Genomic DNA, 16,136 nt, shown 5'->3' with positions numbered 1-16,136 from the left:
ACTATACACATACAAGGTCTTTTGATTTGGGTTTTAAGTGGACGTAACCAGAATTATCAGGCTGTCTTGAGAAGATAACACAGCAGAGTCAGAATTCCCATGATTGTTAATTGTTTTGCTTCACTGACTGTTAGGATACAAAAACATAGATTGAACCACATTCTCTTAAGTAATAGTATTTCCCAGGAAGCTGTCTAGGGCTCTATAGTATGCTGTGGTCACTCAGTTCAAAAGATGATTCATTTCAATATTTTGTCCCCTGGGACCTTAAGTCTCTTACAGAAAATTTCCAAAGTCTAATATTCTAGGCCTGGTGGCATCACCCAATTCCTTGCTCATTTCACATCTTTTCTATGTATCAGGGCTGCTTAATACAAGTGGGTGGGAACCTCTCACATTTCCCTTAGTAAAGCTTTCATTAATAAACCACAGAGTACACAAATAACAGGCCATTGAGAGCCAATTATGCACTTGAATACTCGGAGGTCAGCATGGTATAGTGGCAGAAAGAGTTCCAAGTCTGAAGCTCTTTAACAGTTACTTAGTAGAAGCCTCAGTGGAATAATCTGTAAAATGAGGCTGCAGTGGTTCATGTTAAAGGACTTTGTCAAAGGCACTACCTTCCAGATGCTTTCCGTTGTTACCATGAGCTCAGGACTGTGCACATGGTTGCCGCTTGTTAGCTCACAGTAGAGATAAGCTGCATGCAACTGCAATAGGTGGATAAATTGAGGAAGTAACTAAATGGCAATATAAGTGGTACAGACAATGAGCGCTTATGAAATTTGAAAAAAGGGATGATGGTGACTACAAATAAAAGAGCTGCAAGCCCATATAATTTAGGGCTGTTCTAGGGGTAAGGAAGCAAATTCTAAGAACAATTTGTCCCCAGCCTCCTTATGGGGGAAGAGACGGGATTCAAAGGTAGAACTCAAATAGCTGTACTTCTGTGTCCAGCTGCATGCACTTGTTAGGAACATTTGCATTGACTCTTAAACTTGAGCATGCATCAAAATCACCCGGTGGGGTTGTATCCCCACCCCAGTTCTTGTGTGTAGGGTGGGCCAGTAATTTTCATTTCTAACAAGTGACGGGTGATGTTGATGCTGCTGGTCTAGGAATCACACTTTGAGACCCACTCCCATTACAAGCGTCTCACTGCCCATTTATTTTGTTTTGTTTTCTATTTTGGTACAGAGAGCCCAAGAGGATGAGCTGGTTAAAATAAGAAAGTATTATGAGACATCCAAAGAAGAAGAACTGAAGCTGCTGGATAAACCTGAGCAGTAAGGATACTTAACACTTTTCTGTTTGGCCAAAAAAAGAACTGCAATTTCTGTCTTCTTGTCTCCCAGCTCAGAATAACAAAATCTAAATTTTTAGCAGTGAGCTAAATCACAGCACCATCATTCCTGTGACCTATTGCAGGCAGCAGGATGACCCTGCTGCCGGGAAGAGCAGCAGTGAGATTTGTGCTGCTGGCTACAGCGTGTCTCACCCACTTCCCCCACCCTACGAGACTCCCGTTTCTTGTTCTAGCAACTTGTTAAATCCTCCTAGACTAAACATTTTTACCAAAAGGGTAACTGAGGAAGGAAGAGGCATTGTTCTATTTCAGGTTCTGCTGATGTAGTTGAAAAGATGATATCAGAGTCACAGAATTCAAATTTATTTTCCTAAAGGTCATATCCAGTAAATGCAGCCTGAATGTGCCAGCTTTTCCTCAAACTTCTCTACCTGCTCTGCCCAAGTTACATGTGGCTTTTTCTCACCCTCACTCTGCACATGCTTGTTCTTCTCTCCACGCACTGTCTCTAGCTGGTTGCTCTGTCATTTGCGATGCCGTTCCATAGGCTTTGAAAACCCAGCACTCCGAGGTGTAACTGAGTGACTCTTGGGGTCTTGAAGCGACACATAAGCTCCTGGGGCTCTGCAGCCCCACGCCCCTGGCCTGGCTTTCCAGGGCCTAAGACTCTGTGAGAATGTAAAATGGGTTCAGAGGACACAGGGGCTGCTTTTGTTTGTTGCTACCTTGAATTTTTTTTTGTCCAATTCAGGCCGACCCTCTCAACCTAGAGATGAGGCAAGTGTAGCAAACGAAGCAGAAATGCAGTGATCAGATCAGGGTTACAAGTCAGCCGTAGAAGCATCCAAGTTTCTCTGGCTTGCACTGGGGCTTCCATGCCTTGTCCTTTGGATCCTCTAGAACAGGGGTCCCCAACCCCTGGGCCACAGACTAGTACCAGTCCATGGCCTGTTAGGAACCAAGCCACACAGCAGGTGGTTAGTGAGCAGTGACCGACAAGCAAGCCAGCATTACCACCTGAGCTCCGCCTCCTGTCAGATCAGCAGCAGCATCCGATTCTCATAGGAGCACAAACCCTACTGTGAACTGCACAGGAGGTGGATCCAGGTTGTGTGCTCATGAGAATCTAATGATGATCTGTCAGTGTCTCTCATCACTACTAGATAGGACCATCTAGTTTCAGAAAAACAAGCTCAGGGCTCCCACTAATTCTACATTATGTTGAGTTGTATACTTTTTTCATTATATATTACAATGTAATAATAGAAACAAAGTACACAATGAATGTAATGAGCTTGGTCATCTCGAAACCATCCCATCCCCCAACCCCAACCCCTGGTCTGTGGGAAAATTGTCTTCCTTGAAACCCATCCCTTGTGCTAAAAAGGTTGGGCACAGCTGCTATAGAATACCTAAGTCCCCATGGATGCCTGGACATTTAGACTTAAGAAAACATCTCTAAATGACTGGGGATGGGAGTCAGGAAGAGAATTCTGGGTGTACTCAGTTACTGACAAACCTACATGATGGTTTTGGGAACCTTGGATGATTTGCTCTCACATGGAGCGTGGTTCAAGATTCCCCCCTCAAATTGGTTTCTAAAGCCTAGGGATATTGTGAATCAAGTCAAATGAGGTTCCCCTGCTGTCTTGTTCCACTGACTTGAGACACCTTCCTTACCAGTCCCTACCCTCAACTGATCTATGGTTTATTTCCAAGTCATGTTTCCTAATAAAACAAATTAGTCCCTCCTAAGGTGCTAATGACTGAAAGTAAAGTGACTAATAATGGGATATTTCAACAGGGACAAGGCCATGGGGATGTATTTGAGCACAGCCAGCACATCAAGCAATAGGGTAGTGCTGGTTATACCAAGTTGCACAGTAATATTCTCCTCTAAGCCTGGAGTTGGCAAACCTTTCCTGTAAAGGACTAGATAATAAGTATTTTAGGCTTTGTGACTTACGGGATGTTACAGATATTCAAGTCAGCCATTGCAGTGCAAAAGCAACCACAAGCAATAGATAAACAAATGGGTATGGCTGTGTCCCAATGAAATTTTACTTATGAACACTGAAATTTGAATTTCATATCATTTTTTACATGTCATAAAATGTTAGCCTTCTATTGATTGTTTTTTCAGCAATTTAAAAGTGTAAACATCATTCTTCGTTCACGGGCCATACAAAAACAAGTGCTGGCCTGGTTTTGGCCTGTGAGCTGCAATTTGCCAACCCCTTAACCACCAAGCAGCCCTTGCTCTAATCTATGAGAATGGCTGATATGGTGAAATGAATAGGCATGGAGAGATCATGGGTTTCTGTAACTGTCCTAATTATTGTTCTAATTGCCAGGACTTAGATAATGGTAGCAGGTAATTAACACATAACTTACTCTTTTTGTCTCTACTGATGATTTAGATAGAAAAGCATTTTAATGTTTATAAATGGTCATTGTAATGGCTTCATGAACATGCAGAGCTAGCAAAAAGGACTATCATGTTGTGCTGGTGAGGTGACTTGCTTGGGCTCAGTTGCAGGAGGGTGAGGCACAGATAGGTGGGGGCCTTCAGACCTGGGTGCACAGTTCACCTTTGCTACCAATCTCCTGCACAAACCAGCATTTGTTTGATTTATGCCACTCTGATTCTCTGGCAGTAAATCAAACCATTATTTTGCCATTAACTCCAAGTTATTTGCCGTTAACTCCAAGTGAGTCAACTATAAGCATCTTTTACATACTGGAAAATACGAATCATTTATAGTTTTAACATTGCAGTTTCCTAAGAGTCCTGTGGTGCCCAGTCCTATAAATCAGAGCATGGAGAGACTGGTCTCATCACTCACCTCATCAACTCTCTTACACCCCAGTGCCAGATTTAGAAAGCCATTCCCCACAGAGGTGTCATCTGCTTGGGACCAGGCTGTCTGAGAACCACTCCCTCTAGGGATGACTCTTGACTCTTTTCTTATGCTGCCTGGTAATGGTTGTGAGGTGAGGCTCTACTGGGTTTGATCTGGCCTGGTTCACACTCCTTATGGCCTAGAGTGAGAACACTATACACAGCCTTTTGTGATGTTTCATGAGGGTCCATAGCTGCTTTGGGACCCCCACACAGTAGGCTCTGTTAGTGTACTCCTCCATCAAAGAATGTAGGTTACAACATTCGGTTATGCTGTGTATTGCCTGTGTGCACATACACCTTAAGTAATACCATTCAGAAATTTAGGGATAATAAATCAAATGTCAGTCCCATAAAAACAGTGGGCCACATTGCATCATTCCACCTATCAGCTGAGTTCCTGCTGTGGATGTGTCACCCAAACAATGTGAGACATAGAACTTCTTTTATATATTAGAAGCTGAAGTTACAGTCCCTCCTGGAAACATTAGCCTGTATTGGAGAAAGAAGGAAAGGATCCTGCATTTGTGGCCTCTTTTGGGAATATTTAGTCTTCTTTTTTTTTTTTTCCTTTATTAATGAACCTAGAGTGTAAAGTTAGACTAGTCCAAAAGGAACTCAATCCATAAAGATTCGTAAGTACTAAGGCCCGGTGTCTAAGATCCTATGCTTGGGAATATTTGAGAGAGTTACTGTTTTTGCTCTTGAGGGTAGAGGATAAAACAGTAATGGAGCAGGGCAGGGGAAGAGAAGATATTTATCAGATGCTTGCTTCACAGCCTTCAAAGTAACCTATGCTTCTGGTACCTTAGCAGATAAATAAGAGAGGAGCTGTAGTGCTCTTTGCATGGCTATTTTTGAATGGCAAGGGTCATAAAACCCTAATTTTTTTCCAAATTTGTTTATTATTTTGTATTTTCACTTTATACCAAGCATCCAAGCCAAAACTCCAAAGTCATCCAAAGTTGGACTCTTCACAACATCTCTTAGAGTTAGATTACTCAGGGTCTTGCTGCCTTAGTAGCTTCTTCATCCATTTGCCCCTCACCATTCACACTGCAAGGCCCTCTTACCTTTCCTCTTGGAAGACTACAGCTGTGGTCCAAGAGGTCTCCCAGCCTCAAATTTCCTATCCCATCCAATCAACTGAGCTGCTGCCATGGAGATTTTCTAAAACAAAAAGCAGAAACTGTCACTTTACTGTTTCAAACCTTCATTCATTCATTCAGAAGTTGAAACCCTGCATTTTAGAATACAGAACACTATTTCAGCATCGCCTTCTACTCACTTCCCCCACAGATACCCATTCAGCCTATCATGGCTCTCTTGGCAGTTTCTCACATGTTATGCATGAGCATCACAGGGCTCTGGGGACCCTAGCTGATATTGTTCCCCCATGACACTTCAGTGTCCTGCATTTAGTTTCCTAGCTCCTCTTCTGGATCCAGTCCATCACTGATAGCACTTATTCACACTCCACAGTAATCGTTGAATTACTTCTCAGATTATCAAGAAGGGATTATAAGTTAAGCTCTGTTCCCAGGCCCTAGCATGGTCCCTGACATATTGTACATGCCTTATACATTCCTGAAGGCGACTGACATTCTTAGTTACTGATCTTCTAGTAGTAATTTTCAGTTCTTTCCAAAAATAACATAAAATTCTGATCTTTTCTCCCCACTGCAACTCTGTGTGTGGGTTCTGGGCCATTCTGTTAAAGAGGACATTGGAACATTAAGATGCTCTAAGACTTTTTCCAGTGCAAGCCCTAACCCCCGTGAGGCCTTTAATCCTAGAGAGCCTTGCAATTTGATCTTACCCTTTACTGCATAAGATACATTTGAAAGACTATGGTCTTCTCTCCTCATATTGGTCCTACACTTCCTCTTTTAAGACTATTTATGAGTAACTATTCATCCAGCATTTTCTGCTTTTCATCTAAGTCCTTTTAGTTGAGCTGAGGCATTGATCTATATATTTTCTCATGTGGTATCTGTAACTGCTTTACTCACTGTGTTCATTTTAAGTGGGAAGTATACACGAGACGTCCTGAATAACATCTTATGGTCACATTTGGAAGAGGAGAAATGCAAGGTCCTTCTTTCAAAATAGTTCAGCATCTGAATAAATACTTCTTACCAAGACTCATTACAAGATCAGATGTTACCAGTCCTGTGAGCTTCTTATTTTCTTAGGTATTTGTAAAAATTGATACCCCTGATTTCAGTCACAATCAATGAATAAGTTGTTTAGTATTACATTCATAAAGAAGTAATTTATATATTCCTATGAGTTTCTGCTTTTATACTACATCATATAATTTTCGTAATGGGTTATTGAACTTTAAAACAAGACTGTTTTCTTTTATGGATATTCCTTGCTTTAATGAAGTGTCATCTCAAAAAAATGATTGTGGATTATGACCTAGTTGTGGAATAAATATGAAATCAGTTGATAGAAAAGTTATTAAAACCCAAATATCCCTAAAAGTAGAGAAGGCACAGAGAATATAAGCCAAGAAAATATCTTCAGGTATAAAAAAAGTAGCCTCCAGCTTTGTTCCTATGTAAAACCGTTTATGGTGAGAGATGGCAAAAATTTCATGGTAATGACATTATGAGTTGACCAAGACTTACAGAAATATCAGTTAATCATCATCTCAACTCCAGAATGAAATAAATGGCTCTTAGTGGATTCTTTCCTTTTCTGAATTCATGTCCAACTGTTTCCACCCACTTTCGTTTATACCCCTTCCTCTGGTGGTTGGCCTGGAGAATATGTAGCTCTTCCAACTCAGTTTTGCAAAGGGAACCAGTGCCCAACTGCTCACACAGTAAGCTACTGTGTGTAGGTCACTACTCACCTTTAGCTTTTAAGATCTGTCTTGCCATATTTTTAAGGAAACTTTAGGTAGTCTACTTAATGAGTGCCTGGTTTGTTCTAAATACCGAGCTGTAAACTATGTCTATATGTGTAAGTTAATGTGAAAAAGTAAACAAATATCTGGAGAATGTGATCATTATATGTGATTATGTAACTCACTGAGCAAAAATAGTAGCAATATCACTTCAGTAAGAGATTTTTTTAAATCACTTGTCTGTAGACATTTGCCTCAAGTCTTCAGTTTGCTTAGCCTGTATAAATACACCTTTAGAGAATGCTCCATTATGAGGGAGTTTATTGTATAATTTTTCTCATATGTTAAAGACTAGGGCTTTCCATTTGGCTTCAGTCTCTTGTTGGGGTAGCAGGAGATAGATAACTTGTTCAGTATACTTGCATTAACTTTCTGTTCCCAAAGGAATTTATACACTGTACATTTATTCATCATGATAGAACCCCTTTAAAAAGTGTCCCTGTTGTCAGCAATGGAACCCATGCCCTTGGAATTCCTTGAGTCTACCGATCCGACATCTTTTATAGTTGTTGAGATTGTCAGATAAAGAATGTTCTCAAAGTGGATCTTTTTCAGCTGTCTTTTTATTTTTCTTGTGACTGTATGTGAAGCTAGATGATTCATTTTCTTTTTTACAGATTTTTACATGAGTTAGCCCAGATTCCTAATTTTGCTGAACGTGCCCAGTGCATAATCTTCAGATCTATCTTTTCTGAGGGTATCACCTCCTTGCACAGAAAGGTAGAGATCATCACGCGAGCTTCTAAGGTATGTTTGCTGTCTAATTTAAAAGATAGCCTTATTCTGATTGAGAGTAGAGGAGAAAGTGGGAAAGACCACTGTAGTGCCATTATAGAAACCTTTTTGGACACAGATTGTATGTTTTTCTAAGTGAAAATTTGATGATTATCCTGGGGGGGAAGGGGGAAGAGGGGGGGAGGGGGGAGAGAGAGAGAGAGAGAGGAGAGGAGAGGGGAGGGGAGGGGAGGGGAGGAGAGGAGAGATGCAGACAGAAGAGGGAGGAAGAAAAAAAAATGACACTTTCACAGATTGCTTCTAAAAAATTCTGAATATCTTCCAAAGTACATACTGGCCACTAAGAACCAATCTAAATAGCATGATCTGTTTCCTATTTTACAATTTGGATTGCAGAAGAGATTTTGCTTTACATCCATGCATTTGATCATCTGAAATCTGTCAACCTGAGAAAGCAAAAGGATTCCAGAGACTTGACAAGTGAAATGACTGACAATGAGTCATTGGCAAATCAATTTTAGTTCGTTTTACTACACTGGTGTTCATTATAAGGTTAAATTCTAGCACCTGGCTTTTTCTCACAGTTGACCCATGCTCTTAAGGACACGTTATTCTTCTCCACAAATACTGTAGTACTTTGTTCCTTATTTGGAGGCATGATTATTTTTTCTCTAAGATATGAAATGTTTCAATGGAGAAAAAATAAATATTACCAAAGTATAATTATATACTCACTAATAATACCTGAAAGGCAGGAGCAGATAAAGAAGTCTGCCTGGAGCTTAATTTTTCTTTCTTTTTTTAACCCTGAAATAAAGGATGGGGGCAGAAGGTCAACTAAGACTATAAGAAAAATGTTTAAATTGGAAAATTTGTACTTGAAGTAAAAAATAGATAAAAGGAAAAACGAATGAGACAGGGAGCCAAAGAAAATCCTAAGCAGCTTGAAATTGTAAAAGTTAATGGAAATACAAGGACTTAATAAATGTAAGTTTAATAAATTTCTTAAAGATGGCCTACGGCCTTAAAATGCATTATTACAGTTTACCTCTGAAAATTGTATCTGAGGATAAAGAAGAACATACTTTTTCTGTGTCTGCTCTGCATTTAACTGTATTGGCTATGTAGATAAATAGGCCTGAAATATATCCTCATAAAGGTAACCCTTTTTCTACCTAGAAGTCATCCAAGGCTAAGCTTTACTATGCCAACTCCCTTTTTAACAATGTCTACTTTAAGTATTAAAAATTAAACTGACTCAAATGAAAATTTAGAACTAATCATTAATCCTCACGTATTAAAACATGCGCTGTTTATAATTAATTTGTTGAGTGGGTAGAAAATAATGGCTGTTAATGTGTTTGTAAAGACACTTATGGCTTAGTCAAGTGTGTTTTTTATTTCACCAACTGTTAATCCTTTTGGTACCAAGCCGCCTGACAGCCGATTGAGTACTCAGTAAATATTTGTTATTGAATGAACCTGGGTGCATTTGGAGTTCAGCTCCATAATGATTGGTGTTTGCCATCACAGGGCTTGCTGCACATGAAGAGTGTGAAGGATATTTTAGCGCTCATTCTGGCTTTTGGAAATTATATGAACGGAGGAAATAGGACTCGGGGACAAGCTGATGGATATAGTTTAGAAATTCTGCCCAAACTCAAGGATGTCAAAAGTCGGGTATTTATTTTTCATAAGTTTCTATGATCTGCCATTATTTTCTTTCTTTATCTTTAATTTTAAAAAAAGTATTCCACATTGTTCCATATATCTGTCCTCTCCCAACAACAATCATTTATATTAAATCATGCATTTTTTTTTCTTGCTTTCTTTTGACTTTTGAATAAAGAGGTTGTTTTGTTTTTTCATGTTAGACCTTATTTTCAGGGATCTAATTCCCATTATGCGTATGTGTTCTCTGACATACACAATTAGGTATTGAACTGCTGCTCAATGAGAGAACAAAACAGATAGCATACAGTACCAGCGTCCTGTAAAGGCTGGAGGCTGTTTGAGTTTAGTGTTGTCTACTAGTACTTTACTGATTCCTGAATGGCAGAGCAATGTTGAATCACCCATCATTCTTTTGCCACAACAATTGGGCTGGGGTCTACTGTCAAACTCTGTGAGCCTGATGATCACTTGGCTCCACACCCCTGCCGAGCTACCCCTTTAGAAACAACCAGCCCATATCTAGGCATCCCATGGCGGGCAGAGGGGCGCAGGGAGGGGAAACACACAGGCAAATTAGAATTAGACCCCAGTGAACAGGACACAAAGGCTGCCTTGTGGGAGGGCCTGCTCCCCCCTGGCCTCCCGGGGTCATAAAGTCGTGTGGTGCTCCTTTTAAGCTGGCCTGGATTGTTTTTCACACCATTAAGAACACACATTTTTTGAAAGGTGGGAAGGGAGGGGTGCTTTTCTGTTCTAGACCCTGGTTCCCTTTAGCTCTCCCTGCCCCCTCCTGTCTTGGCTTTATGCCAGAAAATACAAGGAGACAGTTTTTTGTTTGTTTTAGCCATTATTTCAGAAGTTTTATGGATTATGTTTGTTTTTCCCCACAAAGGATAGTACAAGGTAATTTCTTTGTGTAGCTGGCATAGTAAATGGATAGGATGAAGCCGAGGAAGGAAAACCTTGCTACCATGGAAGAGAATTAAAGCCAGTTTTTGCAAATTATAAGTTTCTCAACCTGAGATTTCATCTCTCAACCATGAAACATGACAGTCTCGTGGGAATGATTTTTATGTAAATTTCTCTTTTAAACCTAGGATAATGGGATTAATCTGGTGGACTACGTCGTGAAGTATTACCTGCGTTACTATGATCAGGTAAGAAATGGCATTATGTGGAAAACTTTCAACTGTTAGTCATTGTTGGCATTCATAAGTTGCATGACGGTGGATAGATGGATGAATTGCAAGCCCAACACAGAATGTGAGAGCTCTCCAGCTCCTTGGTTTACAGAAGAACACACTGAAACCAAGATAATTTAATTGAGTTATGTATAGAAGCATTATTCAGCGGTATAAATCTTCTGAGTCTCAATAGACTGTATGGTAGCTTCAGAGAGACCCTAGTTGCCCTAGTGTTTTATGGCCAGAGAGTGAGGTTCTCTGTGAAATCTAGATCCATTTAGTAAGTGGTTGTAGTTGAAACTGTATTCTGATGATGCAGAGCAAAATTTAGGAAAGTAAGACTCATCAGTAATGAATCTGTGAACAGGCTGAAGATGTGGAAGTTGAAAAATCCATCTTTTCTGCTTAAAGGGCATTTGCAATTAGAAGTAACCATTTTTGTGTGAATCCATCTGAGCAGAATTTTCTGTTTTATTCCTTCTTGTTAAATTGAGAAAAAGGAATTGCAATTTTGAGAAGAAAGAGGTATTGTTGTAAGATGTCGAGAAATATAGCGATCAATATGAATAGTAAAAGTCTCAAAGTAAATGTTGTCAGGACTTCTGCCTATCTGTCCCTGTAAGCAAAATTGTTCCTAGGCATCGGGGAAAGAATAGTAACGATCCCAGGGCCTTGTTTTCAATAGGCCTGCAATTTCATCCAGAAGACAAGTGAGGCTCTGATGAACTTCTTAATACTTTCTTCTGCTCTCCTGGCGGGCTTATCTATTCTCAGTCTAGCTAGCTAGGCTCATCATCTCCTCCCTCCTCAAACTTCTCCCCGATTTCTATTAAGAATATCGTAGTTTTTGATAGTTTTTGGTCATTCAGGCATGAAACCTTGTCCTCCCCTGGCTCCTCTCTGTCTTTCCACTGAGTTGTTTCTTATGTCTTCCCTGTTTTGCTTTGTTTTCCTGCTGACCCCAGCTTACCCAGGTTTTAAGATGGCTCACATGGCGAATTTCAGTTGCTTTCCAGCTCAGCTCTTTATCTCTAGGTTCTACACCTCTAAGCCACGCCACACCCTCTTGACACAGCTCTGATCATATTGCTTTTCTACTAAAAACAGAAGTGGCTCCCCATTTTCAAGTGAATTAGGACTCTACCAGTTTAATTCCAATCTTTTACAACCTCATTTTTATTACTTTCCCACAACAAATACTCTGTGATCCAACTCAAGACCTGATGTTTTCCAAACACACCCTGTGCTTTTTTTTTTTTACTTTTGATGTTCTCCCTAACTGAAAGTATCTTTGTCTCTAGCCTTTTTATAAAACCTCACTTTTTCTCATTGTTCTTCTCTAGAAATAATAAATTTAAAGATCTTTTGGGAAAAATCTCCCAGTAACATTACCAATATATGTGTTACAGACTTAACTAGAAAAGTACAGACCTTTGTGAATAAATTTACATAATTGCACTGAAAGTCATAAGAATTTAAAAACAAAGTTAAAAAAAAAATCTATTGTTTAAAATGGCTAATGGGCTTGAATAGACATTTCTCCAAATAAGACAAATAGCCAATAGGTACCAACATCACTAATCCAGGGAAATGCAAATCAGAACAACTGTAAGATATCCCCTCATGCCTATTAGGATGGCTGTTAATAAAAACCAAAACCAAAACCCTCCCACACAGAAAATAGCAAGTGTTGACAAGGATGTAGAAAAATTGGAACCTGTTAGCACTATTGGTGGGAATATAAAATGGTGAAGCCGCTATGAAAAACAGTAGGGAGTTTCCTCAAAAAATTAAAAATAGAACTATATGATCAAATAATCTCACTTCTGGGTATTTATCCAAAAGAATTGAAACCAGGATCTCAAAGAGACATTTTTCCTCTCATATTCATTGAAACATTGTTCACAATAGCTGAGATTTGGAAACACTCTAAATGTCTGTCAATAGATGAACAGGTAAAGAAAATGCATATATGTATTCAGCCATAAAGAAGAAATACTGTCATATGCTGCAACATGGATCAGCCTTGAAGACATAATGCTAAGTGAAAATAAACCAGTCATAGAAGGGCAAATACTGCATGATTCCACTTATATAAGTATCTAAAGTAGTCAAACTGAAGGAACAGAAAGAAGAATGAGTGATGGAGGAATGCAGAAATGGAGAATTGAGGATATGGAGTTTCAGTCATGTAACATGGAAAAGTTCTAGAGATCTGTACAACAATGTGCTTATAGCTAACAATATTATACTGTACACTTAAAAATTTAGGAGAGTAGATATCATGTTATGTGGGGGGGTTTATTTTTTTATTTTTATTATTATTTTTAACCACAATAAGGAGTGGCATCACGTTCTGTTGGAAGAATCAGTTAGAATGCTAATCAATCTTGGAAATTGACAAAATAATTTTAAATATTATATGTAAAAATAATTGGACAAAATTTGAACAGGATTTAAACATGAAGACAGAATCATTCATTTATGTATGCTAATGTATTATAGAGCTGTAATAATTATAAGTGTGGAATGATAGAATAACATCAAAAAACTTAAGAACATAGAAAGGAAATCTCAGAAATGGACCTAAATAAATATGTGTTAAGTATGTAATAATGGAAAAATTTCAAGTAATTGGGAGGAGGAAGAAATTGAATTATCTCCTAGACCTTGTACCAGAGACCAGAGAAAATCTTTAAAGATCAAAAGAGTTAAATGTAGAAATAAATGAAAGTAAAATCATAAAAGACATGACAAAAGTATAGGTAAATAGTTTTCTGATTTTGAAGTAGCAAAGTTCTTTCAAACTGTTCAAACTAGGCAGAAACCATAAAAGATTAGAATGATAACTTTCAATGTATAAAACTAAAAAACTTTAATTCCTAATTAAAATTTAAAAACACATTAGTATCTCAAAAATGACTTCAAACCAAATTCAAAATCACATACTGGAAAAATGTCTACAACACAATAGACCATGAACTCTTGAGAGTTAACAAGAAAAAAAGAACGTTCTTCCTTATTTTTTAAAATGGCAAAATATATCACAGGCAATTTATAAAAGGCATATAGAAGACATAAATTGTCAACTAGATATGTAGAATTAATACTGTAAATCGATCAAACCTTTCTCAGGACTGTCACGTATGGTAAATCAGGTTATTCTCTGTTTAAAGTCTCTAGGTCAAATGGGACTCATATCTAGCCTGCCCTTGACTCACCAAACTATATACACTATAAGGACCACACTTTAAAATTTAAAAATTCACATAAAGATGCCATGCGCTTGTCAAGCTGTTTGTCGATGAAGCTGTTCCTGTCTACAGGGGATGCATTTTCCTAGCCTATACATATATGCTTTAAGGGAAAGCAAGGTTGTTTTTTCTCGTTTTGTTTCCCTTTTTACCCCAGTTTTTTTCATTTTTTTCCTTTCATTTTCTTTTTTCTTCATATCAGCCAGGTCATGTGCCCACATTATAACAAGGTTCGATGGTGGCACATTTTATACATGCACATGAACACCCAATCCATCATGCTCATGAACTGCAAAAGGATCAAAAGCAAGGTTTTTGACCTTTCTGCATTAGAAGCTCTAGAAATATGTGTAAGCTTTTAATAAATTTCTATCCTAAGAATATAATGATATATTTAATTACTATTCACTTATAATAGTTTATAATAGCAAAATATTGGAAAAATTTTGGAAGGTATCCAATGATAGAGACCAAGGTCAAATAAATTATACTAGAGTCACACACTGGAATAATATAATGCTATCGAGAGTGCATAGGAGAGAATATAGTAGTGCTACAAAGTATTTTTATTTTTTTATTTTTTTTTTATTGCATTTTAGGTTTGGGGATACGTGAAGAACATGCAAGATTCTTGCATAGGTACACACATGGCAGTGTGCTTTTCTGCCTTCTGTCCCCTCACCTGTATCTGTCATTTCTCCCCATGCTATCTCTTCCCACCTCCCCACCCCCCCGTGCCTCCGCCATTTCCCCCCAATGGACCCCAGTGTGTAGTGCTCCCCTCCCTGTGTCCATGTGTTCTCATTGTTCAACACCCGCCTATGAGTGAGAACATGCCGTGTTTGATTTTCTGCTCTTGTGTCAATTTGCTGAGAATGATGGTTTCCAGGTTCATCCATGTCCCTACAAAGGACACGAACTCATCGTTTTTGATGGCTGCATAATATTCCATGGTGTATATGTACCACATTTTCCCTATCCAGTCTATCGTCGTTGGGCATTTGGGTTGGTTCCAGGTCTTTGCTATTGTGAACAGTGCTACAATGAACATTCGTGTGCATGTGTCCTTATAGTAGAATGATTTATAATCCTTTGGATATATACCCAGTAATAGGATTGCTGGGTCAAATGGGATTTCTATTTTTAGGTCATTGAGGAATCACCACACTGTCTTCCACAATGGTTGAATTAATTTACATTCCCACCAACAGTGTAAAAGTGTTCCTATTTCTCCACATCCTCTCCAGCATCTGTTGTTTCCCGATTTTTTAATGATCGCCATTCTAACTGGTGTGAGATGGTATCTCAATGTCGTTTTGATTTGCATTTCTCTAATGACCAATGATGATGAGCATTTTTTCATATGTTTGTTGGCCTCCTGTATGTCTTCTTTTGCAAAGTTTCTGTTCATATCCTTTGCCCATTTTTGAATGGGCTTGTTTTTTTTCTTGTAGATCTGTTTTAGTTCTTTGTAAATTCTGGATATCAGCCCCTTGTCAGATGGGTAGACTGCAAAAATTTTTTCCCATTCTGTTTGTTGCCGATTCACTCTACTGACTGTTTCTTTTGCCGTGCAGAAGCTGTGGAGTTTGATTAGGTCCCATTTGTCTATTTTGGCTTTTGTTGCCATTGCTTTTGGCGTTTTGGTCATGAAGTCCTTGCCTACGCCTATGTCCTGAGTGGTTTTGCCTAGATTTTCTTCTATGGTTTTTATGGTGTTAGGTCTGATGTTTAAGTCTTTAATCCATCTGCAGTTAATTTTAGTGTAAGGTGTCAGGAAGGGGTCCAGTTTCTGCTTTCTGCACATGGCTAGCCAGTTTTCCCAACACCATTTATTAAACAGGGAATCCTTTCCTCATTGCTTGTTTTTGTCAGGTTTGTTGAAGATCAGATGGTGGTGGGTATGTTGTATTTCCTCTGAGGCCTCTGTTCTGTTCCATTGGTTTATATCTGTTTTGGTACCAGTACCATGCTGTTTTGATTACTGTAGCCTTGTAGTATAGTTTGAAGTCCGGTAGTGTGATGCCTGCTGCTTTGTTCTTTTTGCTTAGAATTGACTTGACTATGTGGGCTCTCTTTTGGTTCCATATGAAGTTTAAGGTGTTTTTTTTCCAGTTCTGTGAAGAAGGTCATTGGTAGCGTGATGGGAATAGCATTGAATTTG

The 16,136-nt window shown here is 38.8% G+C and overlaps 1 protein-coding gene and 1 non-coding gene across 5 annotated transcripts in view; one reads left to right on the top strand and one right to left on the bottom strand.

Annotated features, from left to right (window-relative positions):
* Positions 1–16,136, top strand: part of FMN1 (formin 1) — a 423,173-nt gene that overhangs the window by 279,398 nt on the left and 127,639 nt on the right. For all 4 annotated transcript variants that reach the window (XM_074394141.1, XM_074394140.1, XM_074394139.1 and 1 more), the window contains 4 exons: positions 1,198–1,286; positions 7,743–7,872; positions 9,394–9,540; positions 10,632–10,691. In XM_074394141.1, coding sequence (XP_074250242.1) covers positions 1,198–1,286; positions 7,743–7,872; positions 9,394–9,540; positions 10,632–10,691 — 426 coding nt within the window. The remainder of the gene's footprint in view (positions 1–1,197; positions 1,287–7,742; positions 7,873–9,393; positions 9,541–10,631; positions 10,692–16,136) is intronic.
* Positions 14,169–14,273, bottom strand: LOC120361412 (small nucleolar RNA U13). Its single transcript, XR_005577612.1, has one exon. It is a non-coding gene; the product is annotated as a small nucleolar RNA U13 (small nucleolar RNA).

Source organism: Saimiri boliviensis, chromosome 2, assembly GCF_048565385.1.
Source record: "Saimiri boliviensis isolate mSaiBol1 chromosome 2, mSaiBol1.pri, whole genome shotgun sequence".
Classification (NCBI taxonomy): domain Eukaryota; kingdom Metazoa; phylum Chordata; class Mammalia; order Primates; family Cebidae; genus Saimiri; species Saimiri boliviensis.
Note: the sequence above shows the minus strand (reverse complement) of the source record. Positions and strands in the feature narration are given on the sequence as shown.